Source organism: Chrysemys picta, chromosome 2, assembly GCF_011386835.1.
Source record: "Chrysemys picta bellii isolate R12L10 chromosome 2, ASM1138683v2, whole genome shotgun sequence".
NCBI lineage: Eukaryota > Metazoa > Chordata > Testudines > Emydidae > Chrysemys > Chrysemys picta.
The window spans coordinates 81,979,275-82,001,851 of NC_088792.1; the positions used below are offsets into that span (position 1 = coordinate 81,979,275).

The 22,577-nt window shown below is 43.8% G+C and overlaps 1 protein-coding gene across 21 annotated transcripts in view; it reads left to right on the top strand.

Annotated features, from left to right (window-relative positions):
- NEK11 (NIMA related kinase 11) overlaps positions 1-22,577 on the top strand; it is a 200,073-nt gene that overhangs the window by 37,777 nt on the left and 139,719 nt on the right. For 20 of the 21 annotated variants that reach the window (XR_010598373.1, XR_010598375.1, XR_010598374.1 and 17 more), the window contains one exon: positions 13,485-13,650. Coding sequence is in view for 17 of the 21 variants with exons in the window: in XM_065583619.1 (XP_065439691.1) it covers positions 13,485-13,650 (166 nt within the window). In the remaining 4 variants the exon portion in view is untranslated. The remainder of the gene's footprint in view (positions 1-13,484; positions 13,651-22,577) is intronic. The other variant, XM_065583634.1, reaches the window with a different exon arrangement.

The following is a 22,577-nucleotide window of genomic DNA, read 5'->3' on the forward strand; positions in this document are numbered from 1 at the left end:
TAAACATAACCCCTAATTCAATACACATTTATATGTATGGTGAACCCTTCACTCAATGTACAATAACTTCAGTGCTGATAGATAATTCCTTCCCTGTTGAGCTTCACACGTCTTTGAGTTCATCTGAGACCTCCGTATCATTGCCATTAAAGCTGAAGTACACGCACAGCTTTTTGACCAAGGATACTCATTATACACAATTAATTTTCTCAGTAATTTTATCCTCTTGTAAGTTATCTGGCTGTGGGATATTTAGCACTGTGTCAGATTGCCATCATTTATGTATGATGCTAATAATGTACTTTAGAGATATGTATTGAAAGAGATGCATGCATGGAAAAGAGGTGCAAGGAAGAGTGGGAATTCTGATTTATCAAAATTGAGCAGATTAGTAGTGATGTAAATTGCATATGGCAGTGGTTCCGCAAACTTGTTGTGCAGGGAAAGCCTGGCGGGCCGGGCCGGTTTGTTTATTTGCCGCGACCGTAGGTTCAGCCAATCACAGCTCCCAGTGGCTGCGGTTCGCTGCTCCAGACCAATGGGAGCTGCTGGAAGTAGCACGGGCTGAGGGACTTACTGGCTGCTGCTTCCAGAAGCTCCCATTGGCCTGGAACAGTGAACCGCGGCCACTGGGAGCCGCAGTCGGCCAAACCTGCGGACGCGGCAGGTAAACAAACCGGCCTGGCCCGCCAGTGGCTTTCCCTGCACAGGCGGCAGAACAAGTTTGGGAACCAGGCTTATGGTTAAACTGTTTAAATGCATCAAGGATATTTATGTTAAGGAATATAACCATGCAAGCAAAAGCATTTACACACAGAAAACAGTCAGTGAATTTTTACTTGTACTGTTTGCACATGCTTACAACAATTGCTTAGTATACCTCCTGAGCCTTCTTGCGTCTCCTGTAATGCAAGGTTCACTGTAGCATACCACTAAACTCATAAAATGTAGACATTATCCATGGTGCAATTAATGTGTAGGGCTCTCTTTCAGGGAGTTATTTTTTCAGAGTAATCTCCACTTACTCTCACAAGCAAACTTCCTTTTTTTTGGTGTTTAAAGTACAAATCTGGAGATTCAATAAATGTGACATGGCAATTACAGAATATTTCATCAAAGAACGCTGCTTAAAACCAAATAATGAAATATTAAACTTTATTTTCCTTAACCATTAATCTATTTCCCTAAAAGAGAATCTGATTTAGCAATCAGTGATTACTGGAGTTGATAGTAAAACATGGTATGTCAAACGTACAGTTTGTTGGTTGAATGGAAGTCACAGTGGGAAAATGTCTATTTCAGTTGCAAGCTTTTAGCTATGTTCATGGAATGCAGTCTTCAGATATAGATTGTAAACAGATTCCTTGGCCCTTGAAACACAAATCCCTAAAGAATATTTTGTTTTCCATTAAAATTAGCAGCAACTGGCATCTGTGACATTTAATTATATTTTTAAACATGACTAGTCAGGAGGAGAGAATAAAAGTGGATAGGCACTATCAGTTAAAATAGTGATGAACAGTAGGTGGTAGTAATGCAACATCTAGAGAGAAACTTCTAAAAATGATGCTATATAGTCTGTATCCAGCAATATTTTTAGTAACTATTCCTGAGTCCACAGCAATTTCTTCATTTTAATTAGTCTATCAATATTTGAGTTTAAATGTATAAAAAAGGTAATTCAAGTATTTGTGATTTTCTCCAAGGAAAGGTATTCATGAGCTGTAAAATATGGCTTTAGAAGGAGGTTTCTTTGTCTTTATTGATCATTTTATTGGGGCAGCCAGATCAGTGTCCATCTCTGCTAGGTACCATAACTTTTTGTTTGTTTGTTTGTTTTTGTCAAGACCACCTGATCATAAACAACTTAAAATAATTTAAATTCTAAAAAGGTAATAAAAATAAATAAATCCAAAGGAAAAGATTTCTAAAATACAAATCAAGGTGCTTGGATGACTCTTCGTAGAACAATAATATGGTCTATTGCTTAGCAGGAGTGCCACAACTATTGTGGTTTGCTATTCTGTGTGTGGTTTTGCCTCCCCCCCCCCCCGCCCCCAGCATAAGCATGTATGATCCACTAAACCAGTCTGAAATTTGTCTTGCTTGCGCAGGTGTGGGATAGTAGCCAACTGGGCAAATTAATCCCTGCTGTAACTTTATTTCAGTGGAGTTACATCGAGGATGAATTTGGGCCAGTAATTTTATATTTTCTACATTTCTTTGATATTAAAGATTATTGATTTCAGCAATAACTATATTGAATTGCTCAGGGGTAGAGCATAAGTTTATATTAAGAGATTCAACTTAATGTTTTAAAAATATTGTAGGTAAATTCAGTAATTTTGACTTTTTATATAAGGAATTATTGATGAAAATGGAGAATGAAAACTTTTCCTTGGATGATTGTCATCCATAAAATGATAGCCAGTTCTCACAGGTTGATCTGCAGGTGGCTAATGAGATCAATCCAGGATCCACAGACCTTGTCACAATTGGGGCAGAGATTTCCCAGTGGAAGGGGTGGATCTGGAGTGTTGAGTCGGGCTGCAACTCATTCTTACCTCCTAATATGTGGGAGGGAGAAAATGGGGGCAAACAGAAACGCTGGTGGGAAGACTGAGGACTGTGGTGTGGGGGGCAGGAGGTTTGGGGGGCATACAGAAATCCTGGCATTGGGGGAATAGGAGGTCAGCGTGGAAGAGGGTGCACACATAATGCTTGGCGTGGGTGGAGAATGGAAGGCAATGGTATGGGGGAAGTGACACAGATCACCTGGCATGTGTATGGGGGGAAATGGAGGGGGAGGGGACAGAGCCCCTGGCATGGGGGGAAGGTGGGAATGGGGAATCGGGAATCTGGAGGAGGGGAAAATTGGGACCACACAGAGCCCCTGGCATGAAGGACTGTTTGTGGGGGTTTAACAGGGAGTTCTTGATAAAAAGAGAGATGGGAGGGTGATACACAGGGAGCTTTTGCGAGAGAATGGAGGGGTGCAGGAGCCCCTTGTGTGTAGAATGAGCTTGGCCTACAGAGCTTCTTTGGTTTTTAATGAACGCAGACTGAATTGTCTTCTCACCCTCTAAAGCTGATCCATTCAACTCAAGGATAAGGCATGCTGGCCAAGCAGTGCGTGAAAACTTAAAATGTTTGTATTATACCTGCACTAAATTCACTTTAAAAAATCCTAAACCCCTTCCTCCCCGCAAATAAACCAGAAGGACTATAACATTAATTTAAAATAGAAGCAGTTTGATTGGATAGTAATCTTATATTGGTTAGATGCAGATAATTTATTGGAATTGTTGTGGAGAGATTCCTAACTCTCTTAACATTTTTATTTTAACATAATATAAAGCTATATATGAGTGATCAAAGCCAGAAGCCAACAAGTAATGTAACCAATTTATAACACACAAACAACATACACGTCTAACCAATTATCCCACCTCCCTTCTCTATCAATCTCCTGTTATTTTTCACTTGCAAATCTATACTTTCCTTTATATAAGAAATTAATTCCTCCTGTGAGATACAGAATTAATCGTTTTTGTAAAGAGGGGTGCTCTTATGATGCATTTTCTGCTGTACCAATTTATCAGTCTGTATATGAAACATATGCACTCTTGTACCTTCTCAGGATTAATCTCTGTGACCAAGCAAGGGCAACTGCAATCCATTTTTAAAGGATTTTCCCATGTAGTGATAAGAAATCATATAGCAAATCTAGTTTTGAGGTGGCTGATAATGTATTATAAAATGTTATAGAAATTACAGTATATGGAATAACAGTTAACCTAGAAACTTCTAAATATTAGAATACTGCCAAATAGAGTGTCAAAATTCTACCCTGACTTGCACAGTAGCAGAATACATTATTGTCCAATGCAGTATATTTAAACATTGTACATTGTATGCATTATTTTAAATCACTTTGGTTTTAGTTTAGTCTCACTAGCAGTTCTTATAGCATAGTCCCATATATTTGACTGTTGTCTCTCACAGAACACACTGTACATTTAACTCGTATGCTTGCATTCCCATCTCTGTTTGAAAGACCAAATGCACAATTAGTATAAGATAGCCCAAGTAACATATATGAGGACTTGGTGGTTTTTGAGAGGTCACCACAGTTTCACTGCTTTGTTGACCCCCTCTCCTATTCTTTTTCTGGAGTCCCTGATACACTGCAATGGGTCCCACCATCTGCAAATGGGACATATTTGTGCACTTAAGATTGAAATTATTGGTAGTCCTAGATAACTCATACTAGATGATCATAATATAAGAACCTGAATAGAAAATAATAGAATAGGTTTGTGTACGTGGGATTTATTTAGTGGGGAAGGTTGGGGAGAAGGCTGGCTTGTGAGTTTTTTATTTTGTTAGTTTATTTGCAGTATTGCAATAGAGTAGTTTAACTAGTCTTTTTTTCTCAATTTTGTACCCTTGTTAGTTTCTATAAAGTTTATTCAGGTTAGATTGCTCACCCTTTGTATTTTTATGGTCTACTTTTATGTTTTATTGACTTCATAGACCATAATTATTGCCCCAGTCATTTTATGTGAAATATTTTTGTTTTCCCTATTCCCCCAGATGGAAGTCTCCATCCATTTATTATTTTCAACAATTTTGTAATATTTCTATCATTATTCAAATAAAGTCATAGAGTTCATGCAAAGTGATAAAATTAAAAGGCCAACATTTTCCAACTTGGGTACCTAAAATGTAGACTCCTAAAGCCATACCTAGGCAACCTAAAAATGGCCTGATTTTTTTAAGAAGTGCTGAGCACCCCCAGATTCTATTAAATTCAGTGGCTGCTACAGGTATTCAGCACCTTTGAAAATCAGGCCACTTTTATTTAGGCCTCAAGATATAGACATAGAAGCCTAACTTCAGGAACCCAAGTTTGAAAATTTGGCCAAAAATTCCATTTATAAATGCTTTTTGAGTTTATTAAATTCATAAAAGTACATTATGGACACATTGAATTCTAATTTCATAATACAATGAAATTATGTTAGGTTTTTAACTTTATTTAAACTATACTAAGACAGACTTATGCGTGTTTTGCTACAACTCCCCATATTGAAATCAAAATTATTCTGAAATGTAAAATATTTGTTGTGATCAGTTCACAGATCTGCAAGCTATGAGTAGTTTGTCTATTTTAATATTAGGGTGGTATGAATCAAATGAACACCTGCTGTATGTGAGACTGAGATTTTGTTTAATTAAACCCTTCAATTATTTTGTCATATATTTGTGTAGCTTCAACCATACTAGTTTATTAAATACATCCATTCTTGACATTAAAAGAGATTTTTTTTCATTAAAGCAAACAAACTTACCCAGTCAATAATTCATGTTGCTGTTTAGTTTAGATGGAATGAAAAATACACTGGCTTTTTTCTCCCTAGACTTTTAAAATCACATCTGATCCAATAAACCAAATTATATAATATATATATTTTTGTGAGGCCATCAATGAAAACAGATACCAGATGGACTCTAAAATACTGTAAATAGACTGGGATTAAAAACCACTGTTATTTAGTCACTCACTATTAATTAAAACTTAAAAATTCCCTTAGGATACCCATATCCTTGAGGGAAACCTTAGGATACCACCTCTGATTTTTTTGTTTGTTTGTTTAGGTCCCTCCTTGCCCCATATTAGCACTTTTTCAGCCAAGAAGCATTGGGCTGGCTCTGGCCTCACTTCAAAGCTTGCCGATGTAAGCCAGAAAGGGTTAGCTGTTGGGCAATATGAGGCAGTCTCTTTTCCCACGAGATGAGCATATTGTCTCCACAGCACCGTGAGTCCCAAGCAAGTCCAGGTGCAGTGCAGTGCACTGCTAGTACTGGCCAGCTTCTATAATTATTTTTAGGGACAGGATTTTCTGAGTGTTTCCCCTGCCTGTTGTTTTCCCCTGTGCATCCGGTTGACCTCTGCTTTTAACCACACCAGGCAAACATAGCTTCATCAGGAACAATATATGTTGGCTGGAGAGGGTCACTAGAAAATGATAGAAAGGACTTTCTTCTCCCAAGTTATGAGTGCACTTCAATACAAGACTTTTTCAATTTCAGCCAGCTCAGGATTGTGATTGGGGTAACAAAATACCAGTAAATTGCCAGGTCCAGTTTATATTTATTATTTTGTACTCAATAAAAATTGCAGGAGTAACATGCTTACCCAGGATAATAGTTGATTCCTCACTTGATTATGCCGGTCTGATCCCAGTGCTACGATCAGATTAGCGAGGTTTCTCTGTAGTGGCGACACTGGGAAGAGGACTGCTGTAGCCAACGAGGTGATTGATTCCATAGGTCTTTGAAGAACCTTTACATACTGTTATAGATTCCAGTGATATATTTTCTAGTGCTTTGTCCTGTCTAGTTTTAAATGCCTCTAAGAAAAAGTGGTGAGAACCCTAGAGGAAAATCATCCCACAATCTCTTAAAGATCTAGGTCAGGAAACTTTCCCTGATATTTAGTGTAAAACTCACTTTCTAAATTTCAACCAGTTACTCCAGTTTATATCCTCTTGTACTATGCTGTCTCTATTTAGTTTTACACCCTTCAAAGATTAGTAGATTTATCAGGTATCTTGAGACTTAGCTAATCTAGATATGTATTACATGCAAAAAACTACCTTAAAAGAATATTAAGGCTGCAAAGTCAAGCACTCCAAAATTGACACCCATATGAGTCATCAGCAGGGTATGAACATTTGGGAGCTATAAGGGGCTGGAGCGTGATGGAATCTTTGAAGATTTTAACTGCTAAATTCTCAAAAATCTCTACAGAGCAGATGTGAACTATGATTTTTCAAAGGCTTATAGCTTGGCCAAATTTGGTTGGATTTTCATCAAATCATCAAAAGGCACAACCCTGATTTAAAAAAAAAATCCTCCTGTTGATCCAAAAAATGGGAAAGTGGGTGCTAGAACCTCTCAAAGAAAAGGTTGGTAGAATTTTTTAAATTTGGATGAAATTTTTCTAAAAAGTTCAGCCTGAGGCAGTTACCTAACATGTAAAACTTCAGCACAAAAACAGTTAACGTTTGTCAAAGTTATAAGCAACTGAAAAGGTCTGACAGTGGGAAGTGTCAGGCAGCCTCTGGAAGCAGTGCTATCAAACCTGCCTGTAATTAGTTCTGTACACTTTCCTTCACCAATCAATTATTCTTGCTCCTCAGTCATTCTTATTGCTCTTCTCTGAACTCCCACCAACTTCTCTTTAATGTTGGTAATGACCTAAATGCAAATTCCAGATGTGGGCTCACCAGATTCCTAAAGTGAAGGACTATTATCTCCCATCAAAATACATAATATGTGCATGGTGGGGGTTTTAAAGTGGATAGTTTAAAAATATTTCTGTTTGCCTAATTGCATCTTTTTTTTAATGGTTCATTGCTCGTGGCTTTTCATCAGCTGGACTGCAAGTATTATAGGTGTACCATGTACAGTGTAAAGAACGAGCAGTACTCATGGCACTGACTAACATGGCTACCACCCTGAAACATGTACAGTGTGTAACTTGCACTTTAATTTAGACCAGCTTTATATTGGCAGTCAGCACCTTATCAAAAGAGCACTTTGTTTTGTCTCCTTAGAAGTTCAAGGTTGGCAGTTATTGTGCTAGAGCGTTGTACTATTTGACTATAAAGTTTTTGGGGTTATTTTTTTATGTTCACTAACATTTCTTTTTTCCTAAGAGAAAAGTGTACGAGGAGATGATAAATCTGCAAGGGTTGTCTAAGCTGAGAATTCTGACAGGGCTTCAGATTACAGAAGTGTAGAAGACATTTTTCCTTGCCTGGTAGGGTAGCCATTGCTTGTGCTATAAGTGTGGTGGTCTGGGAGATCCTGAGCATGTAAATGTGTACTGTCGGTATTGATCAATGCAGATAGTCCACCACAAGATTTCTTAAATTCAAATCTACCTGGCAGTGTATAGCTACATGTGTTTTTTATAACTGATAAAAAGTAGAAGTATGCAGTTTCTTTCCTGGACTGAATTATGAATGTCTAACGCCAAGAGTTTATAACAGATGTTTGCAGATGCTTAAGCATGGGAGTGTGAACCAAGCTACTTCAACATTATATCATAACTCATTGTAAAAGTAGTTTGCTTTCCTCTTCTTATTTTGTGTTATGGAGGAACATAGTTAAGACTACATCAGACTTTTGCCTTTGGCAGAAACTTATACCTTCTTTAGAGTTGAAATGGTCGGTTGCTTTAGGAAGAAGTAAAGTGGACAGCACTCCATGAGGGGGGGTGTGAATTTTGAGAATATTTTGGTGCCTGGCAAGCATTCCTGGAAAAAGAAATAAACAGTAAAAATCACATTTTTTTCAGAAATTTTGCATAGTATGCCTCATCAAATTTTATATCCCTTTTACTCAAAAACCACACCGCCCACCAACTTCAAAATTCACACAAATGTCAACCACCCCCTCTTTTGAATTACAACCCAAGGCTTTCTGAAATCTTTTGGCCCTTCCAGTCAAAAATGACAATTTCTACTTAAGTAAAAAGAGCACGAAAAAGAAGCTGCTAAATTGGAGGGAGAGAGATTTTGCCCAGCAGCGGATTTAGAGTTAGTCGGGCCGTGTGCTCAGCTTCATTTTTGGGGCCCCTCGGGCCCAGCCAAGAAAAAGAACATTCTCTCATCTCCCTCCCCACCCCTGTTTTTCATTCTTTTTTTTTCTTCATCCTCCTCCTATAAGTAATAGGAAGTAAATGAAAATAAAGTGAGGTGCCTTGATTGTTTTTGTAGTCTAACTTATTTTTCCACAGATCACTTGAAAAATCGCTGAGGGTCTCGGCGGACCACTTAATGATCTTTCCAAATAAAGTTTGTACCGTTTGCTAACTATTGTAAAGCATTTTGGATAAGAGCACTTTTTTTTTAAATATATAAACATAAAAAATGTTGGGGTGTGGGGTCTGGCCAGGACTTAGGGTGCAGGAGGGGGCTCAAGGCTGGGAGTGCAGAGTCTTGGAGAAAGTTAGGGTGCAGGAGCAGGCTGGGGGTTGGGGTTCAGGGACTGGCCAGGAGTTAGAGTGTGGGAGAGTGCTCAGGGTTGGGGCAGGAGGGGGCACAGGGTTGGGGCAGGAGGTTGGGGCGTGGAGTGCTTACCTGGAGCAGCTCATATTTGGTGCAGGTGGGAATGTTGGGCGGTAGGACTGCAGGAGCTCCCATTTGTGCTCAGGGTGTGGGGGTTGCAGGAGTCAGGGCTTGGGGGGGCTGGGTATGTGTGTGTGGGGGGATGCAGGAGTCAGGGAGGGCAGGGGGCTGGGGATATGTGAGGGGGGATGCAGGAGTCAGGGCAGGTGGCTGGGGTCATGGGGGGGTTCACCTAGTGTGGAGTCTGGGACGGCAGGTGGCTGGGGGTGCATGCGTCATGGCTGGGAGTGTGTGTGTGGGGGGGTGCAGGAATCAGGGAGGGCAGGGGGCTGGGGACATGTGAAGGGGTGCAGGAGTCAGGGCTGGGGATGCAGGGTCTCGGAGGGAGTTAGGGTGCAGGAGCGGGCTGGGGGTTACAGTGCAGGGTCTGGACAGGAGTTAGGATGCAAGAGGGGGCTCATGGTTGGGGCGTGGAGCACTTACCTGGAGCAGCTCCTATTTGGTCCGAGGGATGCAGGTGGGAATGTGGGGGGGGGGCACTGCAGGAACTCCCGTTTGTGCTCAGGGTGGGGGCGTGTGGGGGTTGCAGGAGTCAGGGCGTGGAGGGACTGGGTATGTGTGGGGGGTGCGGGAATCAGGGAGGGCAGGGGGCTGGGGATGTGTGAGGGGGGTGCAGGAGTCAGGGCAGGGAGCTGGGGTTGTGGGGGTGCTCCCAGCCCCCTGCCCTGAACTGTTCACGTTGGGGGGGGAAGAGTATGTGTAGGGGGAGTGAGGGGGCCCCACCTTTGCTCTGCCCTTTCCCAAAGGCCTCGCCCCTGCCTCTTCTCCACCTCCTCCCCGAGGCGCTGTGGCCCCACTCCTCCCCCTCCCTCCTGGAGTGACCTGAGCACCGGCAAACAGCTGTTTGGTGGTGGGGGCAGCGCTGAGAGGGAGCGGGAGGGGTGGGAATGCGGCACTCTTAGGGGAGGAGGCAGGGAAGGGGGGAGCTTGGCTGCCGGTAGGTGCGGGCGGAGCCTGCAGCAGGAGCCCCAGGAGCTGGCAGGACCAAGCTTTGCCACCACAGCTGTTTGGCCCTGGGGGCCCCTGTCGTTGGGCCCTGAGCCAGGGCACCCTGTGTTTCACCTCTATTTTGATGGGCAAAATTAATCTTTGGTTTAGAGGGATAAGCACTGGGCTGGGAGCCAGATGATCACAAGTTCAAGTCTTACTTCTTTCATGGACTGGTTTTAATAATTTTCTATTTTCTTCAGTTATTATTGAGCAAGACCTTATATGCCTGTCTTAGGAGTAAGGCAAGTATTATTTCCCCCCATTTTACAGATCATACAACTGAGGATCTGAGTTGCAGAAGGCCACCTCTGACAGGGAATAGTATTTAAGTTGCTACTGTTGTGGAACCAAATCTTATCCATTTAGCTACACTGCGTCTCAGAAAGTTTAGGGTAAAGCTGTATAGTTGGTTTAGCTTTTTCTATAATGGGAGTCCCAGTCTACTCCCTTCACTATCACCCTCAGGTCTGACTCTTGTCCCCTCTGCATTCCAGTCAGGCAGTTTGCACTCCTCCACTTTGCGTAAGAGCCAGCAGCAGGAACAATGAGAGCACAGGAGAGACAGTGTCCCAGCTTTCGATTCCAGTGCCCTGCACCACAGCAGCCGCAATTGCAGGAACAGCAATTGCAGGGAACCTCCTGCTCAGTTTCTACACCCTGGAATGAAGCATGCTCATTAACATGTAGAGTTTAGCTGCCAAACTCTAACCAGACTCTACTGGGCATGTGCAAACTGTGATTTTTTTCAAAGGCTTATAACTTGGTCAAATGACCATATTCCTCTGAAAAACTATGTAAAATAGCACATTCTTGGTGCCATGCTGTCTCTCCTGCAAAATTTTAAGTCAAAATATGGAGGTGCAAGAGCCTCTTAAAAATGCAATTCTAATAATTTTGATAACATATGGAATAAAATATATTTTCCCCTGTCCTTGTTCTTGGAAATGGCTCAGTTCTTTTTGCCGAAACTTTCCAAAAAATTCAGCCTGAGGCAGACAGCTGGCATGGAAAATGTCAGCCCAAAAAGTTAGTTTGGCAGAGTAACAAACAACTAAACAGAGTGTTTTATAATGGAAAGTGTTGGGCAAGCTTAACTAGAGATAGAACTATATGTTCATGATATATGCCTTACCTGTATAATACACTTTATGCACAGTAACTCCAACTGGTATGTTTAATGTAGGTGAGGCCACTGTTTAGAGCTGATTTATTTACCATTTCTTGTTAAGTGTTTCTTTTCTGATTGTTAAAAAGAAATTAAACTTTATTCCTCGAGACTGTCATCTGTTTTCTTTACCAGAATCTGGATGAGTTTGAACTAATTTGCTTGACACTTTATTACCAATTCAAAAAGGCTGCTTTGCAGAAAGTAACTCCAAAGTGTCTCTTTTATATTAAACATAAAAAATAAAACATTTTACATTTTGTGTGTGTGTGTGTGTGTGTATGTATATATAAATATAAAATCTACCCACACATATTTATACTATAAGTAAACTTAATCTCGATTGCTTTGCAAAATTTTGTTTCCCAAATGCAAGCAAGTTGCCAATTCTGGATATGAATTAGCATTGTATAGTAGTAAACCAATAGCTCATTTATAAAAGTACAGCTTCTTGATTTGCTGCTCTGTGGTTGAATTTTAATAAGATAAACATCTGCCAGTTGTCTGACAGTTAATGGCAGCATCAAAATCACCGAGTGACTAAGGTGACAAGTTACCTTGACATGTCAGGTTTTTATTGCTGTCCTTGGCATTTAAGGATCATGTATTAAGTGATATTTAATGAAGACTCATTCTATTTGTCAGTTTCGTGACATGATCTGTGTGATGGAAGGAATAATGTCTTGATGTCAACTTAAGATGAGAAGATTGCAGTAGATATTACCTGTCTTAATAGCACAGAAGTAGTTTGAGGATATGTAGGCAAATCAGATTGCATGTTTTATCATCAAGCTGCCAGATGGGGCTTAGGTGAGTTTATGTGAAAATTCATGCATTGTTACTCAGTAACTGATGAGTTCTGTTTGGGGGAAACAATCACTTATGGGGATTTACTACATTCACTCCTCAGAGCAAGTGAATTTCTCTAGTTTGTGTAAAATTCTATTACTGTCATGTTTAACTACTGCGACTTTACAAACGTGTAGCAGTGAACAGCAAATTATTTAAAAAAAACAATATGAAGACATAATTTCAGCTTGAATATTCCTTTAATTTATTCAAAAGTCACTGGAAATTCACAATTTTGCTTCAATAAAATAGTCATATTCTCCATATGCTCAAAAGGCTTCTTCAGATACAGATCAGCATTTTATATTCTCTAGTTCAAGTATATGAACATGCACACCTTATTTGATACACATACAAATTTCTTTCTTAAATATTTCAACAAGAAAATCCTAGTAAGAGTAATATTCACGTCTATAGTGCCTGTCATCACAAAATGTTTTCCAAAAATGGATTAAGTTTCACAACACTCTGGAAGTAGATAGAGATGGGTCTGAGTGCCAAATCCAGCCATGAGTCACTCACATGATTAACTTTACATACATGCATAGCCCCATTGATTTTGCAGGATTGGGGAAGTTTAGGTCCTTCAGAATCAATCTTTGACCCCAAAGTTTGGTAACTTTGAATATGGAGTTTTGCTTCGAACCCTGTAGTCAGTATTTGTACTTCTTAGTTTGGCAGGGTTCATGTCCTGGCCAGTCTCTAGTTGGTATTATTATCTCGATTTCATAGCTGGGAAGACTGAGGCGTACAAAAGATAAAGTGACTTCCTTACGCTCACATAGCAAGGCAGTAGCAGAACTATGAATACAAGCTGGATCTTGTGACTCCGTTTCATGTTTAAATCTCTAATTTATGTTGCGTCTCAATAGTGTTTATAAAATCTGTTTTTTTTCCCCCCTGTACATTTGATATTATATGATAGGCCATAATAGTGAAAGTATGTCAAGAAAAAAATAGTACAGTATAAATTACTGAACAAAAGTATTTTCTTAAATATTGCTGGATTGGCAAAAATATTTTTGCAAATACACCTGAGATCATGTGCAGTGGTATTGGACCATTTTAATATCTAGCATGTTTGCCAGCATTTTACTGTAGTGTCTTTATATTTACTTGATATTGCCTGATCACTTCACATTGCAAAGCCAAATCAAACTTATTCCAGTTAAATGTTTGGTATTAAGATGTCATGGTAGGAAACTATAACTGTGGTTGAAGCTTTATTTGATTTTATATATTGCTGCTTTTATCAATTTGGGGGATTTTTTTTCCAGAAAGGTTCTGAAGGAAATCTCTGTTGGAGACCTCAAGCCCAATGAAACAGTTGAAGCAAATCTAGAAGCACAACTACTCTCCAAGCTAGATCACCCAGCCATTGTCAAGTTTTATGCAAGCTTTGTGGAACGAGAGAGTTTCTGCATCATCACTGAATACTGTGAGGTAAGACTTCTTGTAAATTATTGTGAACAAATTAGAGGCAGTGTGTTTCTCAAAATAGGCCTTTTAGAAGACTTAGTCCATAACATTATTTATTTGCAGTGTCATCTGCTATTTAGTAGGCACATTTAGATGGTCTGTGGAGTTCATAGACTAAGGATAAAATGAGTAGACTGATCAGGGGAAGGGGAATAACAATAGGTAATTTAAATGCAGGCCAGTTTGATTCACTGTAGGCAGCATAACAGAAGGGGGTCTTTAAGAGGAACTTAAATGTGGATAGAGTAGGGCCCTTGTGGATGAGCTCAGGGAGGTTGTACCATGTATAGGGGGCTGTATGGAAAAAGGCATGGAGGTCTGACAAATGGGCAGATGAAGCTGGGAGTGTTGGCAGAGTGGAAGGAATGGGGGAGGATATTATTAAACTTGCTAAGAGCAGATAAATAGAGAGGGGCAGAGTTATGTAGCATTTTGAAGGTGGTGACAAAAAACTTAAATTTGATATGATGTTGGATAGGAAACCAGTGGAGGGATTCAAAGAGGGGAGTTACATGATCAAACCGATAGGAAAGGAATATCAGTTTAGTAGCAGTATTCGCATGGACTGAAAGCAGGGTTTTGTTTGTATCTGGGAGGCTAGTGTGGAGAGGATGCTCTGGTGGTATAAAGCAGGGTATAAAATGGGGACCTGAATGACATTTAACAATTAAGAAAATAAAATTCCATAGAATCAAAAATTAATTCACTCCTTAAAGTAACTTTGTTGATGTTCTTTTATTGTTGGACTGTTCAAGTTTGTTCTGGAAACGATGTAAGTTTTTCAGAGTTGTGAGACAGTGAATAACTATCACTCTGTTAATCCAACATGTGTTACAAAAGGACTCTGGTAAGTTGCAAATAACGCTTGACGGGGCATTTCATTATGGTCAGATACCTGTGGAATTGACACATGAAATTAGGGAAAAGTCAAGTCCAGGGCCTAGATTCTTCCCTGCCTTGGGGCTACTTTTTACTGTGCTGCTGTTGCAAAGTAGCCCTAAAGCCAGAGTAACTAACCCCACACATCACACCAAAATAGGGGCTCTCCCTTCCTCTAATGCTGTAGAGCCTGCATAATGGCTCCTATACCCAAGTGGGTATAGAGAGAATGGCTGAGGAAAATGGGCATGGCAGGGACCCCCCTGCTCCCAGGCACTCACAGCTGCCGTAACATGCCTTTCAGGTTATATGTAACCTGGGCAAGTAAAAGCAGCCTTCAGGCTGCTCTAATGTGCACTAGAAAACCAGAAAATGTACTTCTGTACTGTATGTACTTAGTAATGGCATACAGAGCTTTTCACCTAAAATTTGTCTGTTTAAATCCTGACCAAATTAATGGTGAGCAAAATGTGCTGCCACTTGATGGGTGTTTGGAAGCTTACTGTGTTCTATGTCCAGTTTCTAATGCACAGGACTACTTCCACAATTGGCAGTAATTGGTACCCTAGCTGGCAGTATAAGAAGAAAGACCAAGCATTAAGTTAGCATGGGAAAACGTTCTATTTCCTCCAAACTACTGTGGCTTTGAATCTTGCTGATGGAACAGTGCAGGGCAAGCCTCCTATGCAGCTGCCTGATGCTGTGCCAGTTCTATGAATAACAGTCTGGCACTTTTCATCAGTGCTAACCGACACTCGCAGTTATAGAAGAGAAGTGTGTGTGTGTGTTTTTGTGGACTTCTTTGGTGGGTGATCCATTTCAAATATTGTAAGGCAATATAAAAACAGTCATGTCAATCTGATTTCAAACAAAAGTACCTAGATGAACCTCTTATTCTATTTTGTGGCCTAGAACTGGACATCAGTGAAAGATAATTCTTAAAAACAATAATGGATTAATTCCCCTAAATGACATGATTTTTTAAATACAACAACAAAATGTAACACAAGTCATTACATTCTCAAAATAAAAATAACTTCTCATTTCCTTTCTTCAGTGCAGTTTCAGTTCAGCCTGAAATAAATATTCTCTAAGGAACATCAGCAACTGTAGTCACGAATGCTTGTTCACGTTATCAATCATAAAAGCCAAAAAAGCAAATTCCGTTTCAAAATAGTTATTACTGCATGTTATACAATATTCATGAAATTTAAATGTCTGAAGTAGCTAGACATCTTCCTTGTCCTTCACTTTATTTCCTTCTCTCCTGAACATGAATATACTGACCTTCCCAAACACAAAATAGGAAGAGTGAACTTCTTCAGGGCTTCCTGGCAACAACATTTCAGAATTGTTTTTCTTGAGCAGTTTTTCCTAAGGTACTTACCTTTTCCACAGAATCAAGCTTAGAACAATTTGTAGGTCATTGGCTCCAATCTTCTAAGGGTGAGGGCTGAACTTTATTTCAAAATGGTTGAGGGCCACTCCCTATGCATTGCTCAGACCACACAAAGAGTAGAAACCACCCACAAGCTTCTTGCCTGGAGTCCCCCAACATGGATGAGTACCCAATAGGTATAGAACTCCACAGCTTCTATGCTTTCCCTGGTGTAGGGACATATTGGTGGGAAGAGTTATGTTAGGACAGGGAGGAGAAGTGGCTGGAGCATGGTCCACTGTGGTAATCTCCATCAGGTGTGTGGACCTTTTAGGACCATAACCAGCTGGTACAAGTTAGAGCAGGCACTTTGGAGTGGGGTAGGGAATCAAGGAGCTGTCACTGGTTATGAGTTTCTTTTCTTTTCTCCCTCTTCTGGACTGGTCTGGGTGGCTCCATGAGATAGTTCACCTATCCTTTTCTAGGTACATCACTAAGCTCAGGCAGAGCCCATCTAGCTACCGTGTGGAGAAACAGGTAACTGAGAAACTAGTACTTCTATCTCTTACCTCCCCAGCTAGATAGCAGGTGCCACCAGGAAGTTGCTGAGCAGTTGGAACAGAATAGGGACAGCAGGTGTTCAGTGCCCCTCACAGCAGAGCTGCTTTGGGGGCTACAGGGGAGGCAGGGATCCTACCTCCCCATGTTGTGAATGAGTTGACTCACATCAGTTTTAAAACTGCAGGGCATAGTTAGGGGACTTATTTTCAATTCCTAATCCAATGCAAATATTCTTGCAGGCCACAATTTAGAACCTCAAGGACTACAAGTTTGGACACTACTGTTGTAGGCTAAATCACTCCCATCCCCGGGGAAGCTTGTGGAAGCTGGGTTGAAGTGATACAAAAGGAGGGTGATCTGCGTGGCCTGGAGTAATTGTGGCTGCAGCATCAAGCTTTGGGGGCTTGGGAAAAACAAGGAATACTGGAGAGAACCTCAGGATTTTGACAAGAATGCCAAGCATACTGGGAGGGAAAGGTTTGGAGAGGAGAAATTGCATAATTTGAGATAATCTGACTTGTAACTTTCTATTATTTATATTTTTAATCACCACTGTGGAATAAGAATGAAGCACTGTCTATTTTCCTTTAGTATCTCATTGTAATCTCCACCCGATACTTGCAATTAAAGTAGGTATGGTGTAGGCAAAGATCTATGTATCTTATAAATTGATTGCAAAGATGTAATTGGTCAGTGACGTAGAATTATATGAACAGAAGGAATTTGTGACAATTATCCCTGGTTAAAATGGACAAGCCCTAATTTTTTACCAAAGCTATTTTTCCAGACTAGTTGAATGAGAAATGTAAATACTGAAATTTTGAATAATAGAAGATTTGGGTTGGAAGAAACCTCAGGAGGTCATCTAGTCCAACCTCCTGCTCAAAGCAGGATCAACTCCAACTACATCATCCCAGCCAGGGCTTTGTCAAGCCGGGCCTTAAAAACCTCTCAGAATGGAGATTCGACCACCTCCCTAGTTAACCCATTCCAGTGCTTCACCACCCTCCTAGTGAAATAGTTTTTCCTAATATCCAACCTAGACCTCCCACACTGCAACTGGAGACCAGTGCTCCTTGTTCTATCATTTGCCACCATTGAGAACAGCCGAGCTCCATCCTCTTTGGAACCCTCCTTCAGGTAGTTGAAGGCTGCTATCAAATCCCCCCTCACTCTTCCCTTCTGCAGACTAAATAAGCCCAGTTACCTCAGCCTCTCCTCCGTAGGCGCTAACTCCGTAGGTGCTCCGGGTCTGGCCCACCCACAGGGAAAAAATGGTGGGAGCTGAACACACATAGGGGGGCAGCCAATTAGCTGATCCTCACCCCCCCCCCAGTGCCTCCTGCCCGTTGGCAGGCCATGTGGATCAGAGCCTCCCGTCCACCACGATCAGCTGTTTCGCAGCATGCAGGAGGCTTGGGGGAGGGAGTGAGGAGGCGGTGCGCCTGGGGGAGGTGGCAGAACTGGTCAGGAAGAGGTGGGGCAGAGATGGAGTGAGGGCCTGAAGAGGCAGGGTGGGGATGGGGCCTTGGGGAACGGGTGGAGTGGGAGCAGAACCTGGGGCAGAGCCAGGGTCGAGCACCCTCTGGCACTTTGGAAAGTCAGCGCCTGTGCTCTCCTCATAAGTTATGTGCCCCAGCTTCCTCCGCTGGACTCTCTCCAATTTGTCCACATCCTTTCTGTAGAGGGGGCCCAAAATTGGATGCAATACTCCAGCTGTGGCCTCCCCAATGCCGAATAGAGGGGAATAATTACTTCCCTCAATCTGCTGGCAATGCTCCTAGTAATGCAGACCAATATGCTGTTAGCGTTCTTGGCAGCAAGGGCATGCTGTTGATTCATATCCACCTTCTCATCCATTGTAATGCCCAGGTCCTTTTCTGAAGAACTGCTGCTTAACCAGTCGGTCCCCAGCCTGTAGCAGTGCATGGGATTCTTCCATCCTAAGTGCAGGACTCTGCACTTGTCCTTGTTGAACCTGGATGAACCACATCAGATTTCTTTTGGCCCAATCCTCCAATTTGTCTAGGTCACTCTGGACTTTATCCCTACTCTCCAGCATATCTACCTGTCCCCCCAGCTTAGTGTCATCTGCGAACTTGCTGAGGGTGCAATCATCCAGATCATTAATGAAGATGTTGGACAAAACCAGCCTCAGGACCTACCCCTGGAGCACTCAGTTTGATACTGGCTGCCAACTAGACACTGAGCTGTTGATTACTACCTGTTGAGCTCAACGATCTAGCCAGCTCTCTATCCACCTTATAGTCCATTCATCCAATCCATACTTTAACTTGCTGACAAGAATATTGTGGGAGACTGTATCAAAAGCTTTGCTAAAGTAAGATATATCACGTCCACCACTTTCCCCATATCCACAGAGCCAGTTATCTCATCATAGAAGACAATCAGATTGGTCAGGCATGATTTGCCCTTGGTAAATCCATGTTGATTGTTTCTGATCACCTTCCTCTCCTCCAAGTGTTTTGAAATGGATTCCTTGAGGACCTGCTCCATGATTTTTCCAGGGACTGAGGTGAGACTGACTGGTCTGTAGTTCCCCAGATTCTCCTTCTTCCCTTTTTAAAAGATGGGCACTATATTTTTCATTTTCCAGTCATCCCGGACCTCCCCCGCTTGCCATGAGTTTTCAAAGATAATGGCCAGTGCCTTTGCAGTCACATCAGCTGACTCTCTCTGCATCCTCGGATGCATTAAATCAAGCCCCATGGACTTGTGCATGCCCAGATATTCTAAGTAATCCTAACCTGTTCTTTCACCACTGAGTGCGGTTCACCTCCTCCCCATACTGTGCTGCCCAGTGCAGCAATCTGGGAGCTGACCTTGTCTGTGAAGACTGGGGCAAAAAATGCATTGAGTACTTTTGCTTTTTCCACATCATCTGTCAGTAGGTTGCCTCCTCCATTCACTAAGGGTCCCACACTTTCCCTGACCACCTTCTTGCTAACATACCCATAGAAACCCTTCTTGTTACTCTTCACATCCCTTGCTAGTTGCAACTCCAATTGTGCTTTGGCCTTCCTGATTACACCTCTGCATGCTTGAGCAATATTTTTATACTCATCCCTAGTGATCTGTCCAAGTTCCCACCTCTTGTAAGCCTCCTTTTTGTGTTTAAGCTCACAGAAGATTTCTCTTAAGCCAAGCTGGTCGCCTGTCATATTTTCTGTTCTTTCTGCGCATCGGGATGGTTTGTTCTTCGAGTGATTGCTCAGGTGTATTCCACTATAGGTGTGCATGCTCGCCACGTGCACCGGAAGTTTTTCCCTTAGCAGTATCCATAGGGGGGAGCACCGCTGCGACCCCTGGAGTGGCGCCGGTATATCGCACCATAAAGGTGGCTGCGTGCTCACCCCACCCTCAGTTCCTTCTTGCCGCCAGTGAAGGTAGTCGGAACTTTGTGCTCCAGCTCTGGCTGCAGTGTTATAGCCTTAGTGGTATCCAGTTTCACTGAAAACTTTCCTTGCTGAACTTTCTTTCGCGAGTGCTTAGCTCACGGCATGCCCTGTAGCCCAGGCTTCAAGTTGTGCGACTCCTGTTGCAACTCCATGCCCAGAAGCAATCCACACACCGAGTGTCTTTGCTGTCTGGGCGAGGATCACATTAGTGAGAGGTGTAAAATTTACCGCTCCTTCAAGCCCCGAACAAAGAAGGAGCGCGAGATCCGACTCAGAGCTCTCCTAATGGAGTCGGCATTGGCCCCGGCACGTTGAGCCGGCCCAGCGCCGGGTACCTCATCTTTGGCACGTAGCGAAGCGCCTCCGGTTCACTGTCCCGATTCCGCGCCTGGTACCGCGTCCTCAGTGTGCGGCGAGGCACCATCGACGAGCCAGCACTGCTCCCCTGCTAAGAAACAAGGGAAGACTCAGCGGTGCGGAGAGAAGGAGAGGGGTGAGGCCAGACCCAAGTTGGGCAGCCCACGATCCCCATCGGGACAGACTTCCGACTCGCGCTGAGCGGAGTAGTCCAGTCCCGTCTATACAAGCCTCGCCTGATGTACACATGCCTTCAACGCCAGAGCAGCTCAGGCCGCGCATGATATCCTAGCGCTTCCGGGAGTGCCGCCTCAGTCGGGCCCCCGGTCCCGTGGGAAGTTGCACTTGGGTGCCCATCAGCCCTCCCCGGAGGTGTCGGAGGTCGAGGTACCTTCCCAGGTCAAGGTGCTGAGTAGAGCCCCACGACGCACGTTGACTCCGCGTCCCAGCTCTTTGGTGAGTGGATCCCATTCCTCCGGTCTCTGACACCGTCAAGGAGGTGACAAGAGGCGGCGCCGTTCATCCTCCAGCCAGTCCGAGAGGAACAGGTCGCGACGCCATCGGCACCGATGCTCGTACTCGAGTCACAGAGGCCATAGGCGCTGCAGGGAGGCCAGAGACTGCTCCTCTGATATCTCTCTCTCTCTTGACTTCCTCCAGGTCGAAGTCTCGGGGCAGGATCCGTCATGATAGACCACTCCAGTCGTTTTTACGGTACCGTGCGCTCCTCCTGGACTTTGGCGTCGGCCCGCAGCCATCTCTCCCCGGGCCTCACCGCACCACAGGAGCAACCAGCCCTGCCGGCGCCCAATGCGTCTCATTTCCAGGCCGTTCCATGGCAAGGACAATGGTGCCAGTGGGCACCGTGGCCTCAGGCACCTGCGCAGCCGGGACCTCGCTCCGTGGTGGGAGCCTCTCAGGGCCGCCCTGCATTGTCTCACTGGGATCAGACCGTGGGCGCCGAACCCCTGGCGTCGAGCCCACAATGCCGTCGGTTGCTGAAGGCACCGCAACATCCACCTCTTCACCGCAACTGAATCACCCTGCGCTGCCGCCTCCCGCTTCCCAAGAGGACTTCAAAGCGCACCAGGAGCTGCTTAGGAGCGTGGCAGCAAACCTCAAGCTCCGGGCTGAGGAGATGGAGGAGCCCTCCGATACCCTGTTCAATGTCCTCGCCTCCTTGGTACCGGGGCGTGTGGCCTGCCATTCCATCAGGGAGTAGCCAACATCACCACTGGCCTCTGGCAGACCCCGGCCTCTCTGGGGCCTATTTCCAAAAAGGCCGAGAGGAAGTACTTCGTCCCCACGAGGGGTCATGAGTACCTATACATCCACCCAGCTCCGAACTCCTTGGTGGTAGAGTATGTCCACCACCGTGAGTGGAATGGCCAGCCCGCGCCCACACCAAAAGACAAGGACGCTCGTAGACTGGACACCTTTGGAAAAAAGGTTTATTCGTCTGCGAGTTTCCAGGTCAGGGTGGCCAACCACGAGGCACTGCTGAGCTGGTACGAGTTTAATCTCTGGGGATCCCTCCCCAAGTTTGAGCCCCTTCTTCAGGATAAGGATGGAAAGGAGTTCCGGGCTCTGATCGAGGGTGCGGCTGCAGCCAAAGCAGCTCTCCAGGCAGCTTCGGATGCAGCGGGCCCAGCCGCTCATTAGATGGCTTCCGCAGTCTCCATGCGACGGGCATCATGGCTCTCGCTTTCGGGGCTGTCGGTAGAGTCCCAATCCATAATGCAGGACCTGCCGTTTGATGGCAAGGCCCTATTTGCGGAACAGACAGACACCCGTCTGCATGGGATGAAGGACTCCCACACCAGCCTGCAGACGCTAGGCCTCTACGTCCCGCCCCTTAAGGACAAGCCCAGGCCTCAAACCTCTCCTCCTCCGGCTTGGGGCAGATACGAATCCCCGCCTAAACGGCAGAGGGAACAAAGGCATCGGTCCCAACGCTAATCTGGTTCGGCCCCGCGGCCTGGGTCCTCGAAGACCAAACTGCCGGGAAAACGGCGTTTTGGACTTGTTGAGGGGGGGGTCACCGGGCCTGTTGCCAGTGCACCCCCCACCCAGTTAATAAAGTTGCCTTTTATGAACCGTTTATCGACCTTCTGACTGCAATGGTCCTGTATAACGTTAGACCAATGGGTCCTCAGCACCATCTCCCAAGAGTACAGGCTGCAGTTTGTTTCAACCCCTCCCAACGGTCTCCCATCTGGGCAGCTGGCCGGGGTCCTGGAGCATGACCTCCTCCTCCGTCAGGAGGTAGAGCGCCTCCTCTCCCTGGGAGCGATGGA